This window comes from Bison bison, unplaced genomic scaffold (assembly GCF_000754665.1).
Source record: "Bison bison bison isolate TAMUID 2011002044 unplaced genomic scaffold, Bison_UMD1.0 scf7180017864260, whole genome shotgun sequence".
Classification (NCBI taxonomy): domain Eukaryota; kingdom Metazoa; phylum Chordata; class Mammalia; order Artiodactyla; family Bovidae; genus Bison; species Bison bison.
In genome coordinates this window covers 797,077-822,794 of record NW_011494832.1, presented here as the reverse complement: position 1 = coordinate 822,794, position 25,718 = coordinate 797,077, and the positions used below count along the sequence as shown (strand labels likewise).

The following is a 25,718-nucleotide window of genomic DNA, read 5'->3' as shown; positions in this document are numbered from 1 at the left end:
ACTCTTTGCGACCCCGTGGACTATACAGTTCATGGAATTCTCCAGGCCAGAATACTGGAGTGGGTAGCCATTCCCTTCTGCAGGGGCTCTTCCCAACCCAGGGATCGAACCTCATTGCAGGTGGATTCTTTACCAGCTGAGCCACAAGGGAAGCCCAGGAATACTGGAGTGGGTAGCCTACCCCTTCTCCAGCGGATCTTCCCAACCCAAGAATCAAACTGGGGTCTCCTGCATTGCAGGCAGATTCTTTACCAACTGAGCTATCAGGGAAGCCCCCATAAGGATCTGAATTGGGGATTTCTGGCAGAAGAAAGACAGTGAATCGTTACTGTTGGCCAAATGTATTTAACATAAAACTCTAGAATTGAAGGAGAAGATACAGTGTATGTGTTACCCTTCCTACTACCAAGCAGAATGAAGCTTCTATCATCTTCAAATTGTTTTAGTTTTTAAAGATTTTTTTAGCAGTGGAAGTATATGAAAATAATCTTAGGATTTTATAAATGAGCAGCGGCTGGACCACTGCTGTTACTCAGAGCCATTCTATTTACTTAGTAGATTAGCACCTTCATAAGCTTTTCCCCCAGCCTTAGGAAGAAAAGCTGTGATAACTCTAGAGTGTCAAGATCAGTTAAAGTCAGTAATCTTAAGCAAATTCACCCTATTCATCGTTTTCTTCCTGTTGGTCCAGACTCCCTTCCTTTTAGTTGGGAAGAAGTGTTACAGGAGAAAACATTGTTCATTTTCTCTTGAATGTGGTTCAATAAACTGAACTTTGTTGGATCAGAAGTGAAAACCACGTACAGGCTGCCCCTGAAAAAGGTTCTGCCTCTCCTCCTTACATGTTTAGATGTTAAAACTACTGTGTGCTTACTCTTGAGGCAGAGGTTTGTATCAATAAGGCATTTAGAAAAATAAATTTATTTCAGGAGACACTGGAAAATAAGTACTAGGATAAACTGTAACACTTCCCATTTTGTTTTAAAACTATCTAAATTTAATCCTTTAAAAAGGCCTTTCAGATGTGTTTGATTTTTAATTTTTTTGGTGGTGGCCCTGTCCTGCAGCATGTAGGACCCTCGTTCCCCTCACCAGGGATCGAAGCTGTGCCCTGTGCCGTGGAAGCATAGCGTCTTAACCGCTAGGGAAGACTTAATCACGTCTTCCAGCCAGGGAAGTCCCATGTTTGATTAATTGCTAAATTTTTGACATTCACAATGGAAGAGTTTTCCCAAAGGCCCTTTCTTCTTGTCTCTCACTTAGAGTTGTTAAACTTTCATGCCTCGCTGTGAAGTTATAAGGGAAGATCTGAGCTTGTTTCTTCTCCAGGTCCTCACTGTTTGAAGAACAAGGGTTCTTCAAACGTGCAGACTGTGTGGTAAGGTGGCAGGAAGTTTGCAGGTTAACCCCCACCTCCACCCTAGCCAGAAGCAGGAAATGTACATTTCAGCTTCCTCCCCTCACCACCAATGCTGGCTGTCACTATCTGTGTTCAGTGTCTGGGAGACTAAACAGGCCCTCTAGTTCCCAGGGTTGAGAATATGTTAGCTGGTTGTTGTGTGACTGTCACCCTGACAGACAGTTCTTCACATTTGTGTTTCTCCTTTTTTGTGGGACAGAGGAACTTTGTGGACATACAGAGTGACATCAGGAAGTCCTATGAGAAATACAATATGAAAAATATGAAAAAACCCAGTTAAACCACTGCACAGAGCTTATTTTAGGGTTTACCACGTTGCTTTAAAGTTCTTGTGGTTAGAGTATGTTACCTTAAAGGTCTCTCCTAGTTCTGAAATTCTATGATCCTATGATTTGATTTTAGCATTGATATAAATCATTTACTGTTCTCTAATCTGCCTATGCTCTTAATGCTATACCCTTAATAAATACCTGCCACAATAGAAAATTTTAATTCATACTTCTATTACTACATCTTTTTTTTTTTTCAAGAAGCACATTATTTTATTTACAGTCCCATTGTTTTATATGTACATTTATGGGCTGTCCAAAAGCACTTCTTTTTTTAAGCAATCCTGGAAATTTTAAATACTCTAAGCGGCTCCTGAAGATCAAGTTGTCAAATTCCTCATCAAGGACAGCCTTAGGTCATCTTCACGTTTCCAGATAGTTAAGTATTCAGTTGGCAGCAGTCTATGCTTCCAGTGTCCATCTTTCACCTGCGAGGATGGTGATACTCATTTCCGCCAAATTCTGCACCATGACATAGTTATCAAGATCTACACCTGAAATGGCACTCTCTCGTTGACCTGATTTCACACCACGACATGGTCGGCATTACATGCTGTTGCACGGTGAAGCCTTTCCCTTTCACACGCACAAAATCCCCTCATTAGAAATTCCCTGACACACAGTCAATGAACTTAAAAGCCCCAACCCCCATCGCCCCGTCTCCTGGCATGGAAAAGCAGACTCGGGGCCGCTTGGAGCCTCCAGAGGTCTCAACAACGTGCCGGAGGCCAAAGCAGGCCGCTGCCCTCCACACGTTCAGGTGCCGGGAGCATCTTGCCTGGCTCGGTTGCGGCAGCAGCCTTCCAAGACTCAGGGAGGCCATAGGGTCCTGCCCGGCGCCCGGGCCCTCAGAGGGCTGGCTGCTGGACGACCCGAGCCATCCGAACCTCTAGCAAAGGAACATCCCCACCGACAGCCGAGGCCAGGAAGCTACTACATACTTGTATTACTATATGGAAATAGATTATTTCTGTAAATAGCTGAATTGGATTTTTTAAGATACTAGAAAATATTGTGCTCTTACTCATAGATAATCCTGAATTATGCTTTGCAGACAATGAGGCCTGTTGTGCCTATTTTAAGATGCTATTTATAGCCTAAAACTGTAGTGAAATTTCTGTTCCTGAGTAGTGATAAGTGAAGCACATATAGATTCTTAAAACAGGCTTTCTCCTGTCAAGTGAAGATCTCAGTTGCTTGAATGTTCTGGAGGTTTATTTCTCCATCCCTGTGATGCTATTTTTCTCAGGAATATTGTATGTCAATGAAACTCAGGACATTTGAGTTCTAAACAAATACCAGATTTTATTTCTATTTTCCCATATATCATCTACTTTTTTTTAGGAAGTGAAAGAGGAATTGACTAGTTGAGAGACTAATAACAACAAGGAACCACTGTTTTCAAAATAAGTGGCAATTTTGGCAGTTTATCTTTTTGTTTAAATTTCTGTTGTAATGCTCATGAGTTAGAAGAATGTTATTATTTGGATTTCCTGATATGAATTGCCTCTTGCACATTTGCCATGGTGATTGTGCTGTATAAATCTTTATGGAGATCTCTTATTTCTGAAATTATGTTGGAGGATGAAGTGCAGAACAGTTTTCCACTGAAGTCAAAAAAGAATCCCATTAGTGAGATGGGGATCAACTATAATATATTTAAATGAAGGGGAAGAGGGAGAAAGGAGTAAAAAAAAAAAAGTGTCCACCTTATCATCATACTTGATGGTGCAAATGTAATTTGCCTCCTTTGTTCTTAAATGGAAATGTATAAATAATACATTATTCTGTTTCTTTATAGTAGTCTTATTCTTTCCTTTAGTGATACTGTCAACTATCATAATTGTAACTTTACAGAATATTTCCTTCCTGAGGTAAGAGATAGGTTGTGTTCACTAGTATTTATAAACCCCAAGGTTTATTTAAAGTAGAGGTTAGCAAACTGGGAGCTGCCCTCAGCTTCTGTGTGCACAGAAAACACTTCCTGCAGGCTCAGGCTGGTGGTAGTTGATAGTTCAGCAGTTGTGTGTGTGTTTCCCCCTCCACAGGAAATTCCTGGAATAACCCTTGTGACAGAAGAGATTCCGTTGCCTCTTATGAAGGTAAGTGCTTACAGAGAGACAAAAGCCCAGGCCTGCATGGCTTCCTTGCTGGCCTCCACAGTCACCTGCCCCAAACGTCATGGCGGTTCCAGAGGGATTGTAAACTATTGGGGGAGGGTGGGGTGACGGGTAAGGCTGGTTGTCTAGGCAGTCCTTTGTATGTGGTAGTCTCTAAGGATGGTATCAGGGCAATTCTTAGGAGTGCTCTTTAAAGAGGGAGGTTTTCTGAAGACAGAGAATATGAAGCATGTAGAAGTCATACTTTCCACTGTGCTTGAAGCCGGTCCACGCTGGAGGAAGTCCTGTAAATTTTCTCTAGAGGACCCGAGAGCTGTGGTTTTTTTTTTTTTCACTTCACTTACTTTGTCACCCCCTCAACACACACACACACACACACACACACACACACACACACCACAGAATCTTAAAACCATTAAGTAACCTGGGCTGGGATTATCTAGTTTCCTTCTGGTTCTGAGAACGGGCTTTCTGCTTCTTAAGAGTGGCCTGTTTGGGCTGTCTCTGTGGTCTCAGAGCACCTTCTTCCTGCCCGCCAAGTGACAGCGTTAGTGTCTCTCTACAGGCTGGTGGTTTCACAGGAGTTTCTAAGACAATGGGGAGGGTGGGGTAAGGTGGGTGAGTAGAAAAGAATGTGTATGTAGTTAAAAACTGGGGAGTATTTTAGCACAGTTTCCTTGAAGCTCCTTTGTTGTTTTTGGCACTGCCTCCTGTTAATTATAGCTTGCTGTGTGCTGGGAAATCTCAACTTTTGGCAGCAGGCAGCCCAGTGTGCCTCTTGGTATTTACATTTGATTCTTTTGATTCCATGAAGAGCAGGCCAGGCCCAGGAAGCTGGGGGGAAGCTGTGGGTGTTTGAGGTCATGCTGATGCCCTGGGGGTGAGAGAGGGCCGACTGGGGCAAGTTTAGTGGTTCTTGGTTTTGGCCTTCAAGCATCCTTTAAGTGGAGATGGATGAGAGAGGTTTCTAGGCAGCAATGTGGGACAACTTTGAAGTTCTACCAAAGCAGGAAAATGATGCAAAAGAAAGGTTTGATTAACAGCGTAAAAGATTTTTATTAAGAACCTCCATCTTCTCATTTTCTTGTTTTTGCTTTTATCACAAGTTCAACAAATCCAGAATGTGTTTAATGGACACACAATAAACCAGTGAAGGAATTTTTAGAAGAGAGCAACGTCACCCACAGTTCTTTAATTTCTAACATAACTGTCTGTTTGCCCCATTTCCTCCTGGTCTTTGTCATAGGTGAGCATATTTTGCCTAGTAGTACTGGCCATCTAGTGATATTTAATAAAGATTATGAATTACAGTATATCACGCACATCTTCATGTTGGTACATAAACTTCATAATTTTCATCATTATGATTTCTAATGACTCCATAGGTTTTCACTGTGTTGCTGTGTCTTAGTTTACTTAATCATTCTTCCATTTTGAGACATTTAGTTTGTCTCTAGCCCCCACTGAAAAAATTATTTTTGCTATTAAAAATAATTTGGCAATGAATACTTTTATGTAGGTTTTTTTTTGGGTGTGTGTGTGTGTGTGCGTGTGTTATTTATTTATTCCTCTAAGGTTAAATGCCCAGGAGTATTACTGAGTGAAAGGCCATGATAATTTTTAGAGCCTTTGATTTTTATTGCCAAACTCATATTCAAAAAATGTTGTGATAATTTATAGTATTATAAGGGATTTATGAGTTTATCAGTTTAACTATAACCTTACCAACATTGTGTATTTTCACTTAAAAAATTAAGTATAAAACACTGATGGGAAGGCTCTCAAGATTTTTACGCATCGATTTGTTCTAAGAATACAATTTGTCTTTGCTTGGGAACAAGCTAGCTTATTTTTGCACTCTCTAACTTTGTGTGTGTGTGTGTGCACATGTATAAAATTATTTTTTTATGTAGTTCATTTATTTCCTTCTGTTATTCACTTTGCCTTTTCCTCCCTTTTTTCTACTCTCCCCTAATTGTCTTTAGCATTTGGCTCTGCAGAGAGTTATTTCCCATTAACTGTTGCCAAACATGCTTGGGAGTTCTTCTGAGATGCTACATGTTTTCATATACGAGTCAGAAGTATTACATAGGACAAGTTTGAGCTGTAGATCTCTTCACTGTCCTTTCCATGCAAACATGATCCATCAGGGAAGCCATAGGAATGTCGAGGGATTTTCCCTTGGACTCAGGAGAAGATGGTACTGGGTTTGGTTTGGCCAGCTCCTGCCCCTCTCCCCCACCCCCATAACTTATCAAATCTTTCAGTTCACAAGACTCTTGGCCCTCACAACTCTCATTTGTTTCTCCATCTCTGCTTGCATAATACCTCTCACTATAAGCAGCTGCCTTTGACCTACTTCTACCGCAGGTCCCAGCCCAATTATATTGCAATGGATCTTGTAGTAGCATATCCCCACTACTTTTCTTCCCTCCCTGGCCCGTTATGTGACTATTCTTGCAGCTTCCCTGATGGGAGTTGGCTCTGAGCGCCCTTAACCTGAATCACAAGTTACCTTTCGGAGGTGTGCTTGCTGCTGGATTTTCCATGAGGCCCAAGGGACCCCTGTCTGCTCTGAGCACGCTTGCTTCCATTCTGCTTGTAAGATGACTGCCCTGATAAGGAGTCTGGAGAAGGAAGGACAAAACGAAACTAGACGAGCACTTTCCGTCTGGTCTTCATGCAAGTAATTTTAGTGTGAAGTGGAGTACTTTATAAATGTTTAATATATGGTCATCGAATTTAATTGGTTTATACCAGTTTATCATCTGAAAGACAAAAGGTTTCCTTTATAGAATGGTTTCCAAAAGAATTTTTTTTAATGAAACAGAAAGTATATTAAAACAAGATCTGCACCTTAAAATCTTAAAAGGAATGTCATCGAGAATGGCGTGCCTAAGAATGATTTAATCCCTTCCACAGGAAGTCATGTAAGAATTAAAAAAAAAAAAGTAGAAACAATAGCTTACTTGAATATCAAGAATGGAGAAATGGAGTATTTTTATTAAAGTATTTTTAAGGCAAACATCTTTAGTTTCATTTTATACAGTAAGGAAGGCTTTAATTTAACCATTTGTGTTGTGACTATTAACTATCTGACCCAGAGACTGGAAAGGAGAAGGACTTCAAGCCCTTTCCCAGTTATGGCCACTCCAAGTGAGGGGGCTGCTGCAATGTCCATCAGGGGTCTGGATGCCCCTGAGCAATTGGAGAAAGAGTGGTTTTCACTTGATTATGCTTCTTCTCTTAAACACTTAAAAAGTGTTTAAAAAATACTGTTTTAATTGGGCAAAGCATGAACATAATTAAGCTTTTAGTGAGGCACAAAAGACACCTTTTTCCTTGACCCTTCCAGTGCAGATGGCTACCATCACTTGAAGAAAAGGTTTCTTAGCAATTCAAAGTGTTGAATCATAACAACTTACAGTTTTTAAAAATGAGAATTGTTGCTTTGACAACTGTGTAGCATTACCAAAAATGTCAATTGGTTATGAGTGAGATATTGACTTTCCAAAGTTTAGTTTGTACATATGCGATCTTGTGATATAACTAGAAATATATATTTCATCTTCTTCCATGATTCCTGGCACAGAGCTCCTAAAATCTTTGTGATTTCCTAAGTGATAAGAACTATAGGGAGATCTTTTGTTAAAATGTTTAGTGCTCCAGTTCCTGAAATAGCTCCAGAGCACAAAGGTGAAAAGAAGGTCTTATTATTCCTAACAAGCCCCTTTCAGCCACACCTGAGTTTGTCAATGAAGTTACTTTTGGAAAGCACCTAAGGGCGGAGCTGGTTGCCAGTAGAACCGACCATGTGATTAGAGGGTTGGCCCTTTCAGCCCTCTACCAACACCACCTTCCAAGGCTAGAGTGGCTAGAGATAGAGTTCAGCACTGATGGCCAATGGTTTAATCAATTGTGCCTGTGTGATGGAGCCTTCATAAAGAACTCTGGTTGAAAGGTTTCAGAGATTTAATGGGTTGGATGAATATATGGAGGTGCAGGGGTGGGGGTGGTGCACCTGAAGAGGACATGAAGCTCAGAGCCCATTCCTGCCCTATGCATCGCTTCAGTCTGGTTATTACTGAGTTGTATCCATTTATAATCAACTGGCATATAGGCAGTAAACTGTATTCCTGAGTTCAGAACCACTGTAACATATTATAGAACCCATGAAGGGGCGCTGGGAACGTCGGATTGATACACAGTTGGTCAGAATCACAGGTAGCAACCTAGACTTGAGATTAGCATTTGAAAAGGGGGCAGCCTTGTGGGACTGAGTCCTCAACCTGTGGGGTCTGAGATTGTCTCCAGATACTTGTAGGACACCTTGCTGGCACTGGAGAATTTATGAATGTGGAGGAAAAAACCCACACATTTGGTGACCAGAAATGAAGAATTTTGTGAATAGACTGTTGGAGAGAAAAAACACAAGTTATTCCTATATAGTGTATTTTTAGAGGCAGAGAATTATGGCAAGTTCAGTTAAGATTGTAGAAACATAATTTTATAATGGTCCAAAGAAACACTACTTGTTAGAGACAGCGCACCAGGCTGGAAAATTTATTCTTCTCATTATCTGTAGAGATGGGAGTACCTTCAGTTTACTTCCCAGATATTGAAATTGAGGAACAGACCTGATCAAGGATTCCTATTTTTCTTCCTCTTCTGCCAGTCATTCGACTGTGCTGTTTTTGTTCATAGTTTGGTTGAGAAGATAATGTTTAATTCTTAAGGTTGACGGTAGAAAACTATCTTAGCATGGGCTTTCTTAAGATACATGTTGATCGTGAGATGTAATAGTTTAGAGCCATATTTAGGAAATTACATTAAAAATTACATCCCATTAAAAATGAGTACTACCCAGCTGGGAAGAGAAGAGAGATATTTTTACTAAATGTTGGGAAGAAGGAGAAAGTCCACTTGCAAATTGGAGAATTTGCACATACAGCATGTGGTCTTCCTAGCAGGAAGCCTCAGGAGTTAAAGTCACTGTCCTCTGTATGGCTGGCCCTGCTTAGAGCATCTTGGCCTAGTAACGTACCTTGCTAGCTTTATGGACACATAGATGTTTCTAGTTTATTCTGTTTGTACTAGAAGTAGTGGGCCACTGTGTTTCTCTGGGCTGCAAGTAAAAGCTGATACTGAGATAGTATCCACTGAAGAGACAAGTTTGATGCTTTACCTCTACTAGTTGAGCCCTGGCATGAAGGATGAGCTTGGCTTCCTCTTCTGTTAAAGAAGATGCTGGTTAATCAGCAGATGTAGGATCAAAGCCAGAGGGCCTTTAAGAAACAGAGGCAGATATTTTTTTCCTGGCAGTAATTTGCAGATGAGCCAATAAGTACCACAGTGTTTTGTTTTGTTTTGTTTTGTTTTTTCCTTTCTTGGTACTTCTTTTTTAAAGAGAAAAAAATCAAATTTATTTCCCACATAAATGGGAAACAGTCTGTTAATATAACCCTTTAGTCCTTTTTTTCAATTAATATTAGTTTTGGTGGGCTACATTTGGTTAATTATTTCATGTCATCCTAAAAGTCAAATTAAGATTATTTCTCAAGAAGAGACTTGAAATAATTCTCCTTCCTTTAAAATCAAAATGTAAAACTGTCCCTTGTATAGGGAAATGCTCCTGGGTTATTCCTTAAGGATCTGATGGCTTCTAACACCAGAGTCTCCCAGAAGTAGCTAAACTCATGGGTATGATAAAGCATTTTTGTGTATTTGAAAGCATTATAAGCTCTTTTCAAGAAGCTGGCAATGTGCTTCTTAGATTGTTGTGGCTTTTCCTTTCCTGTTGTCCCTGATGAATATGGTGCTTAGTACTCAGCTAGTGCCGTAAATGCTGGCTGACAGAGAGGAGTGTCCTTCTGTGCTCCCAGGCTAGCTGGTAGGGTGTGATTGTGTAGCTCCCACGCCCTCTTCCCCCCATACTGTGTAACAACAGCTAGCATTTTAACTTGGTGCTTCTTTTACTCTCTGGGTCAAGGAATGTGCTGGTGTTACGTTGGCATTTGAAGATTCTTTGAAGGTTAGATTGAACCTCCTCTCTAACCCTATCTCCTGTTATGTCACAACATAATTGCAAGTCTTCAGGCAGGTGGTTCTTCATCAGCCTTTAAGCCAGAGATGTAGATGAAAACCTTCGAGAGTGGGTAAGAGACTGACATGACCTGGATGTGCTCAAGCATGTTCTCAGCCCAGGCTGAATAGTAGACATGCCTGGGAAATGTCTAAAACTCACAAGGCCCAGGTCACAGCCCACACCAGTAGGAGTCTAGGGAATGGGACCCAGGTGGTTACTGAGGTTGGCAGTCATACCCTAGGGGCAGGTATCTTCACTGCAGAGATTGAAGTGCCGTGGGGTTTTCTCTACTTTTTCTAAAGCTCTGTCTATGGTCTGAATCTTGGCTCATTTCCTAGGAGCTGCACCTGGAACATTCTCTCTTCACCCTTCACTTATGTATCCATTTTCATCTTCTGGGTCTTATCTATTTCCAAGACTTCCAAATGGGCTTCCCTCGTAGCTCAGCTGGTAAAGAATTCACCTGCAGTTCAGGAGACCCCAGTTCGATTCCTGGGTCGGGAAGATCCCCTGGAGAAGGGATAGGTTACCCACTCCAGTATTCTTGGGCTTCCCTGGTGGCTCAGACAGTAAAGAATCCACCTAGAATGTGGGAGACCTGGGTTTGATACTGGGTTGGGAAGATCCCCTGGAGGAGGGAATAGCAACCCACTCCAGTATTCTTGCCTGGAGAATCCCCATGGACAGAGGAGCCTAGCAGGCTACAGTCCATGGGATTGCAAAGAGTTGGATATGACTGAGTGACTAAGCACAGACTTCCAAATAGCCCTCCCAATTTATAATGATCTTCATGAATTTTCATAGCTTAAAAAATTGCATCCTTATCTAGTAGATACCAAGTAGTGACATATGCCATTAACTGTTTGCACTCTTTCAATATCTATATCATAACATCCAGCCCAGTGACCTCTTTCAATGACCTACACATATCAAATAGACCTACAAATATTAAAATATTTCTGGGGCTTTGGGCTACCCTTATTTAAATGTAAGTTATTATTTTAAAACTTAATGTTTCCTTCTACCTCAGTAGTTTTAAACTATTTTAAGCTATGGATTCCTTTGAAACGGATATAAACTGTAGACCTTCGTCCCAGAAAAGTGCTCATAAGAACACATACTCTGTTTTACATACAATCATTAGACTCTGGAGCGCCTCTGAAGCATGTCCTTGGACTTGTTTTATCTGCTTATTCTCAACTAAGACAAGGCTACATGGAAAGGGACTTTTTTAATGGGGCGAGGGTGAGAGGAAGGTAGTTTGGGAGAGATCTTTTCTTGGGAGCCACAGTGTGAGTATGAAAATAGGGTCTTCTGACAGAAGGATGCCTTTGGCCTGAGGGGAAGAGGGACTCGCACAGGTAGGACATCATCATTCCTTCCTCCCCTGTCTCATCCTGGGCAAGGTTGAGTGCACCGAGCCGTGGGACTCCAATGCAAAGCAGACAGAACCAAATGCATAACTGACCACTAGATGTCACCACAACACCAGCTAATTTGCTGGCTTTGGGCACTAGTTGCCAGAACCGAGATGTAGAATAGCTTCAGCAAGAAAAGCTGCAGCGACTTCCTGTCAGGGTCCTAATTCTGTCAATTGTCTACGGGGTTTGCTTTCATTATTGTTCTTTCAGTATAAGGGAGACAAAAAGGTGGACAAAGATGTATTCACTGTCAGTGTATGGACAAGGAAACAAAAGATAAAACAGACGGGTCAGATGGAGAGTGGGACCTGACTCCAGGTTTCCGATTTCCTCTGGAAATAACATTTTCTTGGACATAGCTCTTCCTGTCTCTGTGAAAATGGGTGTTGGCTGGATAAGCCTTTCAAGCTTCTAAAATAGCAAGTTCGTTTTTTTATGTAACTCACTTTCCTGATACCGGTATCCATTTTAAGCCACTTGTGACTGTGCTTTCAATAAGAATTTGGGTGATGTGACTGAGAGACTTCCCTTTCACTTTTCACTTTCATGCATTGGAGAAGGAAATGGCAACCCACTCCAGTGTTCTTGCCTGGAGAGTCCCAGGGACGGGGGAGCCTGGTGGGCTGCCGTCGATGGGGTCACGCAGAGTCGGACACGACTGAAGTGACTTAGCAGCAGCGGCAGCAGCTATTACTTAACAAAGGGCATTTTCCTTGATGGGGCATTTTTTTTAAGTTCTCTTTTTTTTTTACCCCTTGTAATACAGCCAAGTCTGTTCCCTCTGTAAACATTAAGCTCACTTTGTTTCCTGGCCACACATTGCACCCTTGATCCCAGTCAAATCTTTTATAAATGCATATATTTCATGAATCTGTCTTCATTAATTTGCCAAAACAATTTTTTGTCAGGATATCCTTTAACATTAAAAATGTATTACTATAGCATTTTATTTTAAAATGAACATAATGAATATTTTTTGCTTCGGGCTAGTACAGTGATATCAATATGTCAAAAACCTAGAGGGAGATGGTTGCCAGCTAATTCCATTTTGAAATAGTTGACAACTGAGTGTGAAAGGAGTTCGCTTCACCTATCTGATTCTTGAGTTTTGAAAAAGACCCTTTGGAAGTAAATAAACTTAACTGGAAAGTAAACCTATGCTTCCGTGTGCTCCAAATCTTGTGACCATTCTGTCAATGAACATGACATTGTTGATATAACCTGAGTCAGAATGGGCCTCCGGGGAGGAAATGACTTGATGTGTTCAAAGTAGGCTTCCCTGCTTAGCCTTCACCCAGGGGGAGTCACACTGGTTTAGGGAACTGAGCAGCTCTCTCTCTGTGTAAAAGGGGCTCGAAAAGAAAGGGAGGGAGGCAAGCCTCTTTGAGTCTGTTTTAGAATTCCTGTCGGGACAAGACTGCCATCCCTTGTGGGAAGTATCTGCTCAGAAATGCTGCCTCCTGAGAGCTTTGTAGCAAGGCCTGCAGGGGCCGTGCTGTGTAGTTCAGGCCACAGGACCTGCTTCTCGAGCCCACTGATGTTTTTGTCTCTTACAGGTGCATAGCTTTAAGGGCTACTGGGAAAAACTGAACTCCAACCTGGAATATGTTAAGTACTCCAAGCCACACTTACACTATAACAACAGCGTGGTCAGGAGAGAGTGGCACAACCTGATCTCAGAAGAGGTATGTGTGGGTTCCTGAAAGGAAAGCAAGAAGCCCAGCAGAGTAGGTTAGGTGAGGCCCTTAGGTCATAAAGCTGGCTTAGGTCCAGCACTCGCCGCTGTTGCCAGGCACTGTTCATAAGTGCTGCTGATCCCCAGTAGGCAGACCAAGGTGCTTCTGTGATCTCTTTCTCTTCAAGAGGAAATTAAAGTGCAAAGAGGTTAAGGGACACACACAACACGTTCATAGTAGAAGTGGTGGGATTCACATTTGAGTCTTAGATGTGTTCTTGCATTACTTACATACACACTGAGGAAACCAGAAGGGAAAGAGACACGTGTACCCCAGTGTTCATCGCAGCACTGTTTATAATAGCCAGGACATGGAAGCAACCTAGATGTCCATCAGCAGATGAATGGATAAGAAAGCTGTGGTACATATATACAATGGAGTATTACTCAGCCATTAAAAAGAATTCATTTGAATCAGTTCTAATGAAGTGGATGAAACTGGAGCCTATTATACAGAGTGAAGTAAGCCAGAAGGAAAAACACCAATACAGTATACTAACGCATATATATGGAATTTAGAAAGATGATAACAATAACCCTGTGTACGAGACAGCAAAAGAAACACTGATGTATGGAACAGTCTTATGGACTCTGTGGGAGAGGGAGAGGGTGGGAAGATTTGGGAGAATGGCATTGAAACATGTAAAATATGTATGAAACGAGATGCCAGTCCAGGTTCAATGCACGATAGTGGATGCTTGGGGCTAGTGCACTGGGACGACCTAGAAGGATGGTATGGGGAGGGAGGAGGGAGGAGGGTTCAGGATGGGGAGCACATGTATACCTGTGATGGATTCATTTTGATATTTGGCAAAACTAATACAATTATGTAAAGTTTAAAAATAAAATAAAATTTTTAAAAAAATCTATAAGTTCCCAAATTTGTGGTTGCTAGGAGTTAAGGAGGGCTCCCCTGATGGCTTAGTGGTAAAGAATCCACCTGCCAGTGCAGGAGACGTGGGTTTGATCCCTTGATGGGAAAGATCCCCTGGAGGAGGAAATGGCAACCCACTCCAGTATTCTTGCCTGGGAAATCCCATAGACAGAGGAGCCTGGCTGGCTACAGTCCATAGAGTGACAAAGAGTCGGACACGACTTATCAACTGAGCACAGACAGATGGGTTAGGAATGGTTGAAAGCAGAAGAATGAATATGACCCCTATAAAGGGGTAACAAAAGGGAGATCTTGGGGGTGATGGAGCAGTTCTGTCTCGGGATTATGGTTGTACATTGTCATATGTGAATCTATACATGTGAAAAAATGACAGAACTGTGTGCTCACTGATTTGGGTATTGTACTGTTGTTGTTTATATAAGATACGAACACTGGGAGAGACTGGGTGAAGAGTATGTGAGCTCTCTCTGCAGCATTGTTGGATATAGTTACAGTGTTATTGTATTGATATATAAAATATAGTTGGACTTGCAGCTCCCTGAAAACTTGTAATAGTTTCAGAATAAAAGTTTTTTAAGCCAATTTTTTAAGAATCTAGGTGTTTTGATTACCTTGAAAGAAAGTCTCCTTTTTTCTGAACTCTTAACTATATTGTATTATGACCTTAATGTGGAAAATGTCACCCACAAAACCTTCACCTTCCATACCTCTGATGTATTTTCACTCCTAGAAAACAGGAAAAAGAAGGTCTACGGTGTATGTGAGAAATATTCTTGATAATGCAACAAAGTAAGTAAAATGAAGGATTATTATAGCTATAAATGGCTATCTTTTGTAATTACTTTGCTGGCTGCCTTTCAGGGAAGTAGCTTATTACTTTTGTTGTATTCTCAATGAGATGATGCTGTCAGCACCGCCCAAGCCCTGTTTTGGAGATTGGAGCTAGAGTTTCTTGTAGGAAAAGTTTATATGTTAAACCTTTTAGATTTGCATCCTGGGGATGGATGACTCAGAAGGAATAAGTGGTAATGAAAGCTCTTACTAATAGAGCACTTTAAAGGGGTACAAGTAGTGGGTTGATTTTAAATAAGAGTTAGTCGGCTGGTGAACCTGCTCTTATTTTGAAAACATGTTTTCTGAGTAGATGAGTCATCTCGGAGTGCTACAAGCATAGGCCCCATTCCAACCCCTGTTCTATTTTCTGTTCCTATTATTTCCAATAACTGAGAGCTGCAATTGTTCTAAATTACCGTCATTGTTTGCACTAAAGAGTTTTGAGATTTTATAATTGCTTAATGTGGCTTTTGCCAAGTTGATTAAAGTTTTTGAGGTTTTCAGCAGCCTGAGAACAGTCTCTGCAGTGGTTTTATGGGTTTTTAAACGACAGTATCTTTGTATGGTATTGTGGGTTTTTAAAAATTTTTTTTTATTAATGTTTCCTGTGTGAATAACGTTGGCTAATTTTTCTTATAGGGTGATTTCTAACGTAGAAGCAAAGAATTTGGGTAAGAAAAGACCTATAACAAAGTCTTCTGATTTCAGTCAGTTGTTTGTTTGTAACACCATTCTCCCACTGTGGGTTGGCAGGGAAGTCACTTCCACTAGCTCAGTGAAGGCAGCACCCTTTACTATCTTCCTGTCAGAGCGACTCCCAGTTTCTTCCATGTCTGTCTTGGCACCAGGTCCTTTGGGAACAGCTGCTGAATGTGCTTTTGCTGTAGGACTCCCTGACTGTAGGTTTTCCTCCTATTTCCCTGTAGAACTGATCTAATTAACATGCTCGCTGGGTGTACTTCCCTTGGCCTAGAGCTGTTCTCTCTCCAGCTATCTATCTGTGGGACTCTTTCACACCTCTTAAAGGTCAGCCTCACTTTTTTTTTTTTTTTAAGCTGTTATTTTTATGTTGTTTTATGGGCTTGGATGTTTAGTTATATGCTGGGTGACCCTAATGGAAATTATTTTATACAGTGCTTTGCTGCACATCCTGCAGCTGTGCACACAGCCCACGTGGCAGTGAAGCCAGGGTTCTGCCACCAACCCCAGGCAGGAGCCAGGGGTTGTGAGCATGCTTGCAGGCTCCCCTTCTTGCATCACTCGGGGATTTGTAGTATGGGAAGTGTGACTGGTCTGGCTGAGGTTTCTGTGTCCTCTGTTCCCACGTCTGGTTAGAGCTCCTTCCGCTCCTGAGCTTCAGGGCTGTTTGCATCTGTTACTAGTCATTCTCTCTTGATGCACTTTAGGGAACTCGCTGCTTCCTCTCACATTCTTTGTTTGTGCTAATTTCCTAGGAAGAAAGTCACTGTCAGAAGCGAACATTCTTTGTGAAATGCGGAACAACCATGAAAACTGCTGGGCTCTAGTTTTGAAGTTTTCATCATGAAGGTTGTGTAGGATCCAGTTAGGATTTATCCCAAGTGGTCAAGAAGCATCTGTGCCCTCCTGAAAGGAGTCCTCAGCTCCCTGACCAGGGCAATTCTACCTCTTGACCAGCACTGTGACTCAGGTTCTGGCAGAGGAAGATGGGCATGAAGGTGCTCTAGGAGATCTTCCTAGAGACAGCATTTGCCTGCCCCTCCAGTCCTGCTGGCACAGTGCAAATCATGGTGGAGAAAATGCCATTTGGTTTAACCTTACACGCCACTTTTCCATCTCAGTCTAACTACATTTTCATTCCTATAATGTGCCAGTTATTATTTGCCTCAGTAATTGACTGTGGTGACTGGTCCCCTCACCTCAGTAATTCTATAAACTACAAGTTGGAGTCAGAAAGAAGGGAGTCACGTGATCCTTCCACTCAGTCCCTGTTCCTGGGTTTGCCACTCCTTAGGTTAAGAGAGGACCTGAGTTGTTTAGTCTCCTGTGAAGCAGAGGATCTCAGTGACAAGTCTTCACATTGAAGAGAAATTGAAGCCAGAGGGTATTGGTGTTGGCAATGTGTTCCTTGTGTTCTCTCTCTCTTTAAGTCTGCGCCTCTCTCTGCTTCACAGTGCTCCCTGCGTATTACCTGAGTGATAAGTTGCAGCGTGTAGGGCAAGGTCACACTGAAAGAGAAGTTTTCATCCTGTCAGGAAAGTGTTATAATTTCCCCAATGACTCAGAGAAGGGAAGCCCAGACTGAGGCCTCTTCCTTCTGGTCATTTCCTAAAAACACCCTGCTTGACTATCACTCTGTTTAATTTCAGAGCCAAGATTAACACCCCTCTTCCAGGAGGAAGACACCCACCAGCAGCTGCTTATCGGGCTGGTAAGTAGGACGTTTGGTGCTGGCAAACAGTGAGCTCCAAGGAAAGGGGAGAGGACTAGATTGTATTTCCCATTCTGATCTTGTTTTTCATCCATTCTGTCCACATATGGCTGTTGCCATCCACCCACTGTAGGCCCTGTGTGTTCAGTAGTAGGGAACACATACATAATTTCTGCCCTCTTGGTATTTGTAGTCTTGTGAGAGAAACACAAATTAATCAGTCACCCCAATAAATGTATAATTATAATGCATCATAAAGAAATGTATAGCACTGAGAGTATTTAAAACAGGAAAGACCAGCATCTCTGTGGCCTTTGTATTTGGGTTTAAAATACAAAGGAATAAAGTATTCTTTCTCAAGAGGTCTTACCGGTAGGAAGACCAAAGATGTAAATCAAAATAAATTAATTGAAGAGCAGAATTGGCAAATAAATCCAAAATCTTAAAAACAACAACAACATGGAGTATTACTCAGCCATTAAAAAGAATACATTTTTATCAGTTCTAATGAGGTGGATGAATCTGGAGCCTATTATACAGAGTGAAGTAAGCCAGAAGGACAAACACCAATACAGTATACTAACGCATATATATGGAATTTAGAAAGATGGTAACGATAACCCTGTATATGAGACAGCAAAAGAGACACTGATGTATAGAACAGGCTTATGGACTCTGTGGGAGGGGGAGAGGGTGGGAAGATTTGGGAGAATGGCATTGAAACATGTGAAATGTCATGTATGAAACAAGATGCCAGTCCAGGTTCAATGCACGATGCTGGATGCTTGGGGCTGGTGCACTGGGACGACCCAGAGGGATGGTATGGGGAGGGAGGAGGGAGAAGGGTTCAGGATGGGGAACACATGTATAATTTTTTTTAAATTAAAAACAACAACAACAACAACAAACAACTAGTTAAACATCTAAATCTGAAAAACATCTTTAACTGAAAAACTAGTTTTAAAAAAATTTAATAAAATATTTATAATGCTGTGCAGGCTTAGGAATGGGATAATCTATTACCTTAGATAAGGCTAGTTTAAAAATATGAGAAAAATATGTGTAAATACATAGCCATACACTTAAAAATTCTAGTTAAACAATGTTTCCTTGGCAAATAGAAATTACAAACTTGAGCCAAGGAGAAATAGAAAACCTGAACGTATAATAACCATAAAATAATTTGGAAAAAATGTCAAAGATTATCTCTAAAAAAGGCCCCAAGTTATCTAATAAGTTAGTTCTTTCAAACTTTTAAAGACCAGATTATTCTCATATTATGTAAAGTATTTCTGAAGAAAGATGGGAAGCTTTTTACTCACTTTAAAAAGCATGATCTTTAAACCAGAATCTGACAGTGACCACTTTTACTTGTGAATATAGATCCCACAGGCTTAATTAAAATACTTTCCAATACTTTGTTTGAAAATACAACTTGGCCACATGGGCTTATTTCCAGGAAGGCTTAATATTAGAAAACATATTAATGTAGTTCATCATATCACTGAGTCCAAGAGGCAAAAATGATTCTATGGGTGCTAAAAGTTGATGAAAGTATAATTCCACTCTTGGAATTTTAAACAAAGTTTAGTCTAATCCTAGTAGCCAACATCCTTCTTAATCTCACTTTGGAGGCATTCCTATGAAAATCAGAAAGAAGCTAAGTATACTTGCTATTGTCACTAAAATTTTACATTATTCTAAAAATTCTAGCCAATGAAAGAAGAAACAAGAGTAAAAGAAGATGGTATAATTGTCTAATGAAACAACACAATAATCAACTGGGAAAATGGAAAGTAATAAAATTAAAAAATAAAGAATAAAAATAATATGAGTTAGTAAGCTGACAATGCTATATTTATTTTCATTTTATTAGAATTAACCAGTTAGAACAGATAATGAAAAACAGTGTATAATTTCCAAATCTTTAGCATCTAGCTTTAATGAAATTACAAACAAAAAGCCAATGAAATTTCTCTGACAATTGACTGAGTGACTCACTTAACAAAATAAGAAAGAGTGGGACCGACATTATGAGATATCTAAATGTGCTTTTGATCTGCAATAATTAGAAAAATATGACACTAACACAAAGATAGGAAATTCTGATTTAATTTTGAATATTTGGTGAATGATAAATGAAATATTTAAAAATCAATGTGAAAAGAAATTATTTTTAGTCAGTTGATCAATCAGTGGTTGACTATTTTGAAAAGTCAATTAAATTCGATTTTTCCCACCCCAAATACCACTTTATACCATAGAAATATCAGATTAAGGAATCTAATATAAAAATTAGTATAATGTATATATTATTTAAATAAAATTAATATATAAATATAAAAAATTAAACTGTGAAATAATTTGAATAAAATAAGTAGACAAATAATACTGAGAAAGCTTTTCAAGTGTATTATTGAATATAAACATATTGTAGAAGATTGATTGAAATCTTGAAACAGAACAACAATAAGGCAAGCAATAATATTTAGAAAAAAATATTTGCCACATAATGTGATAAAAGGATAACATTTGGCTTATAAATAAAGCTTATAAATCAGTAAGAAAACAACATACCAGAAGGGAAATGGACAAAAACTGTTACCAATGAATTTTCAAAAGTTAGTTTAGGCTGAAAATATCTCGAGTTGGGGCAGAGAAAGAAAAACAATACTTAACATTGCTATAACCAAATGACAAACAGAATAAGTATTTGTTTGTTGTTTTTGCCTATCAAATTGACAAAAATTAAAAATTATATTAGGAAGGGTCATAGTATGGGGGATTTGACAGTCTCATCCAATGGAATTTGAAATTAGTATTAATATAATCTCAGTAGAAGGCATTTCAGTAATGTCTCTGTTAAGTCTAAGTACAGGACCCAAGAAATTCCATTTCTAGGAATTTAGCCTGACAAAATAATCAAGGATATGACAAACAACCCTTGTATACAAAGTTTTTGGTGGTATTATTAATAGTAATAAATATTCCATATGTATAAGAAGGGAATAAACAGTTCAATTATAGTATTTTTTCATAAAATTGGTTACTGTACAACTATTACAACTAGTGTGATAAAGAATATTTAATGACAAACTATTAAATAAAAAAGCAGATTGTAAAATATTAGAATGACTATACACCCTGGAAAAAAGGAAAGTAAAAAACCAAAATGTTAATATAAATGGTAGGATTATGAGCAATGTAAGTTTTCATCTATATGATTATTATAGAAAAATTAAAATGGGAAGAATATGCATCATATTTCATGCAAAAAAAAAATAATGTTTTTTTTTAAAAGCTTTATCATTTAATACATGCAGGAGACTGAAATAATATACCACTCTGTCTTGGCCCAGGATGCCATGGGCTTAGTTTTGCCCAGGGTGTCTATTATAAATCTGCTTAGATATTAATAGAAGATACATACATACATGTGTGTGTGTTGTTAGTTGTACAATTCCCATGGTGTTTATTGGTACAAAGGTTTCTCTAGCCAAGAGGGTCTGTTGCTGAGCAAGGCATTTAGACAAAAGAGACAAGAAAAGGAAGAAGGGAAGAGAAAAGCTAGGAATGCTACACTAATTGGGGAGCCCCAGGGATGGTCCTAACAGTGCGACTATAGAAACAAGCCCATTTGGAGGCACTAGAATAAATTTTTCCATACCTTTGCATGTCAGGGAACTGTGTGGAATGTATAAGCCATTGCACAGAGGGAGGTACCTAGGGCATTTCCTTTTTATTCCAGCCTCTGTCCTTCCAAACATCCAAACCCTGTTCCTTCCCGTTAGCATAGACTTTCCATGTTTAGAGTTGCTCCTGTTAGTTCTCCAGAGCCAGGAGCAGGAGACTTCAATCCTTTGGTAGATCCCAAAGCTTTTGACTGCTGAGCCTAGTGATTTCCACTGGCTAACTTCCACTGGCTGCTTTGGAGAATTCTAACAGTCAGGCAGCCTGACTCTCAGCTGCTCACTGGGCTTTGGGTGTATCATAAGTCATTCCTCTTGAGGAAAATGGTAGTGCCGCCTGATTTATGCCCATCAAAGGAACATCATGGGTTATACATTTCTGCTAGTGGGATCTTCAGGTCCAATATTTTTCATATTAATAGGGAGTGTTAATAAATGAATTCAAACCACTTGCAGGTGTGAGTGGGTAGGTTGTGACTTATCTACATTCTGTTTTCAGATGGTGTCTGAACTAAGAGAGCATCTTTTGAGACATCTACAGGGTGTAGAAAAGAAAAAAATTGAACAGATGGTTCTGGACTACATTTCAAAACTGGTTGGTTTTGCTTTATCTTCTCTACCCGTGCACCCTTCCCCCAACCCACCTCCTTGGTCCCCTGGTGTATAGTTTCCAGTATGTGGTTCAGTATGTTTTTCATATTAGGATTTTGGATCTCTCCTGTCCTCAAACCTGTATATATGATGCTGTAGATTGAAGAAAGGGGGAAAAGAACCAAAAAACAAGGAGAACAGGCCTTGGAAATGGTTTATTTTTCCCTTCCAATAGTGGTTATATATGTTTATGGAACAGTGCATATATATGTTTACATATGTATGGAACAGTGATGAATTCAGCATGGGTGCCAAATGTTCATGTCATCTTGGCATTTTCCAGCTCCTTATTAAACTGTAGGTAGTAATTTCTATACATGGAGGTTTATGCAAACGTGAGAGAACTTGAATTTCAATTCTTAATTAGCTCCAACAGCCTAATTAGGCGAGATTCCAGCTCAGTTGTATAAATACTACCACGTTAGAATCTGCAGGTGAGATTGGCAGCTCATTCACTGGGTAGCCACTCATTGAAATTGTGTGATCGAACTTAATAACACTGATCCTTGTGTAAACAGAAGTGATGAGGCTGGATTGAAATTTGAGCCTGTCTTGGTATCATTCAAAATGCGTATGGAACTGAGGCCTGACCCTACTTAGAATCTAGAAATAATATGATAGATAAAAATTGTTTAAGTATTTAAATATAAAGAAAGAGGAAAAAAAAACTCCAATACTCCATTTCTCTAGTTTGGATAGGACTAGTGTGTAAATATGAACAAATATTTTTGCATTGAACTCCAGAAGATTCAATTTATTGGATATGGCCCTGATTTAATTTCATGTTCAATTTTTATAGTTTTCCCCTTTTATTGCAGTCACTGATATCTGTTTTTAAATGATATATTTGAATTTCTACAGCAAAGTTTGAGTTTTATAGTTTTTAATATATTAGGAGAGGTTGGTATTTGCATATACTAATGTGTACAAGCAGGGCATTGGAACTTTCTTAGATAATAATTCTTTGCGGTAGAAAAGGAGCTCACTTTACAAATGTGTTACTGATCTTTCTTATGTTGATACTGACTTGATTTCACTGTCCTTTTAAAAAAAATTTTTTTTGTTTATTTATTTTTGATTGTGCTGGGTCTTCATTGCTGTGCAAGCTTTTCTCTAATTGCAGCAAGTCGGGGCTACCCTCTGTTGCAGTGTGTAAGCTTCTCATTGCGGTAGCTTCTTGTTGCAAAATGCAGGCTCAAGGGTGCATAGGCTTAAGTAGTAACAGTGCATAGGTTCAACAGTTGCTATCACCAAGCTCTAGAGCACAGGCTCAATAGTTGTGGCGCATGGGTTTAGTTGCTGTGCAGCATGTGGGATCCTCCTGGACCAGCGATCAAACCTGTGTCTTCTGCACTGGTAGATTCTTTACCATTGAGCCACCAGGGAAGCCCCTGTCTTTGTCCTTTCATGCTGCTGCTACTGCTGCTAAGTCACTTCGGTCGTGTCCAACTCTGTGTGACCCCATAGACAGCAGCCCATCAGGTTCCACCGTCCCTGGGATTCTCCAGGCAAGAACCCTAGAGTGGGTTGCCATTTCCTTCTCCAATGCATGAAAGTGAAAAGTGAAAGGGAAGTCTCTCAGTCGTGTCCGACTCTTCATGACCCCATGGACTGCAGCCCACCAGGCTCCTCCATCCATGGGATTTTCCAGGCAAGAGTACTCGAGTGGGGTGCCATTGCCTTCTCCGTGTCCTTTCATAATGCACAGTTATTTATCATATCATGTATCATCTTTCTTTCTGTTGACTTTAAACGTCCTCTTCCAGAGCGTTAGGGTTTTTCTTCAAGCATCAGTCTTCCCTTTAGTTAATCATATTAAAAAAAAAAAGAATCCATGTGACACTAGTTTGTGCTAATATCTCCTAGAACCAATAGGACCAGAAATGGTAGCAATGTAGTCTCAGAAAATTGAGACTTGGTGCCCCCTGCCTTTCCAACCCAGCAGTCACTGACTGATGCCAAAGCTGCTTGCCCTGCCCAGAAGCAAACATCTGCATCTCCCAGTCCCCTCCTAGGAGGGTGACTGGACAGCCTTTAAAAATAAATCCTAGGAAGTTGCTGCAGAACCTGATTATATTGCTTGTGTGTTATCTTTCATGATTTCAGCCAGGGAGAAACTGAGAATCTGTATCACTGAGAATAAATAGTGTCTGTCTGTGCTCATATGGAAACTCTTCCTAATTTTGCTCCCTGTCCTTTGCCTACATGTGCAGTGCATGGATTTGTGGTCCTGATAACAATTCCTTGAACACTGTCCTATTGCTGACAAGCTAGTAAAATATAGAACTTGACTTGAAACTAGTTTTACTTCACAATCCATGCTCGGGACCTCCATTCTGTTCAAAATCGCCTTTCCTCTGTCAGCTGTCTACCGTGTCACCCTTGCCACATAACAAGCCTAAGGCAAAACCCTGTTGCACTTGACCTTCACTGGTGGACAAAGGCCTGTGATTGAGGGCCTGTGTTGTGAGCGGTGGGGCCAGTTAGCGGTGGGGAAGCCCCGCTGGGGCACTACCCACAATGACAGTGGATGCTGTGTTAGATGTGGCTGCACATTTTCAGTCTTTCCATTTTGAATTCCAGTGCTTCAGAATTGACCTCTGAAAGGCTGGTTCTATGTCCAGGCACAGCCTGAATGCCAGCTGCCCTGAATGTGCCTGTTAGAGCTATGGAAGCAGAGCAGTAGGGGCTCCTGAGGGGAAGGGGTGTGAACGGAGGTTAACAGACTCTCTTTACCCTCTAGCTGGATCTCATTTGCCAAATACTGGAAGCCAGTTGGAGGAAACATAATCTTCATCCCTGGGCTCTCCACTTGTACGCAAGTATTTCTTGCTCTGTTTTATTCTGGTGTGCAAAATGCTAAACAACTCTGCTGCTAGTATTAGCAAAGCCTTGATTAAACTTAGTAGATGAAAGTAACTTTCACAAGTTCTTACACCATCCGTCCTAGTTCTGAACTCAGCATTTAAAGTTATGCCCCTGCTTCTTCACCCGTCCTCTTTCTTTGGTATATGCTTGGTGAGAAGGGAGGGGCACATAAGCTCAGTACTGCCAAAAAGGGGAATTTGAGTTAACGCAATTTGTCATTTATGTGCCTACTGTCTCGTTAGATTCTAGGCATTACAACGATGGTCATCATCATATCTGTGAAGCTTTCCATAGGGTATTGCCTTTCACTGATAGCATGAATTTCATCTGGACTTGGCACTCAGAGCCACTGCTTATGTGCAAATGGGGTTTGGAAATGAGCTGCTTGGCTGAATTGCTGCTTTGTTCTTTGACCTGCAGCAATAGACAGGCGAGTGCTGCTGAATTTGCGGTCTTTCACATCATGACCAGGATTTTGGAAGCTACTAACACTTTGTTTTTACCCCTGCCTCCTGGTAAGTCTTGGCTTTTTGTTGTTGTAATAAATTTGTTCTTTCTTCTGGACTTTGGCACATTATGAGTTTAAGAATGAGACCTCCTGAGTCTGAGAAATTTTTGGTCTCATGTCAGTGTAAGAGATGGGTCTGAGGTTGGTCTCTGCTGATCACATCTCCTCTGATTTTTTTTTTTAATATTTATTTATTTGGCTGTACCAAGTCTTAGTTATAACACATTCCATCTTTAGTTGCGGCATTTGGGATCTAGTTTCCTGACCGGGGATAGAACTCAGGCCCCCTGTATTGGGAGCACACAGAGTCCTAGCCACTGGACCACCAGGGAAGTCTGCCTTGTATATTTTAAAGAGCAGATTGAAGGCCAAGAGAATAGCCAAGTCTAACTTCTATGGAAACTTGCTGGCTCGTGCTTTCTCAGTAGATGCGGGGAGCTTAGAGTCAACTACTGTTCCTTTCTGGAAAGATGAAGTACTGGGCAGGGGAAACGGGAGAAGTCTTTTAGGAGGGTATAGACTGCAGTGATGTAATCCATCTCCTCTTTCCTGGGGGAGGATTTACGGCCTCCTGCTCCCTCTTCTTAAGTGTCCGTAACTATTACCTGGATTCAAGGCCCTATGGACGAGGGAGCTGTGGTTAACCAGAAACTCTCTTCTGATTATTAAACTGTACTGTAGCTTGTCACCAACTTTAGGGGGCCAAATCTGGTCCCCATGCAACTGTCTAGGATATTTTGAACCAGTGAAAAA

The 25,718-nt window shown here is 40.5% G+C and overlaps 1 protein-coding gene across 1 annotated transcript in view; it reads left to right on the top strand.

Annotated features, from left to right (window-relative positions):
• GSAP (gamma-secretase activating protein) overlaps window positions 1–25,718 on the top strand; it is a 149,747-nt gene that overhangs the window by 111,952 nt on the left and 12,077 nt on the right. Inside the window, exons 22-29 of the mRNA XM_010848190.1 lie at window positions 3,798–3,851; window positions 12,932–13,060; window positions 14,736–14,794; window positions 15,479–15,510; window positions 17,188–17,249; window positions 21,438–21,533; window positions 24,333–24,403; window positions 24,878–24,972. Of these exons, the coding sequence (XP_010846492.1) occupies window positions 3,798–3,851; window positions 12,932–13,060; window positions 14,736–14,794; window positions 15,479–15,510; window positions 17,188–17,249; window positions 21,438–21,533; window positions 24,333–24,403; window positions 24,878–24,972 (598 nt within the window). The remainder of the gene's footprint in view (window positions 1–3,797; window positions 3,852–12,931; window positions 13,061–14,735; window positions 14,795–15,478; window positions 15,511–17,187; window positions 17,250–21,437; window positions 21,534–24,332; window positions 24,404–24,877; window positions 24,973–25,718) is intronic.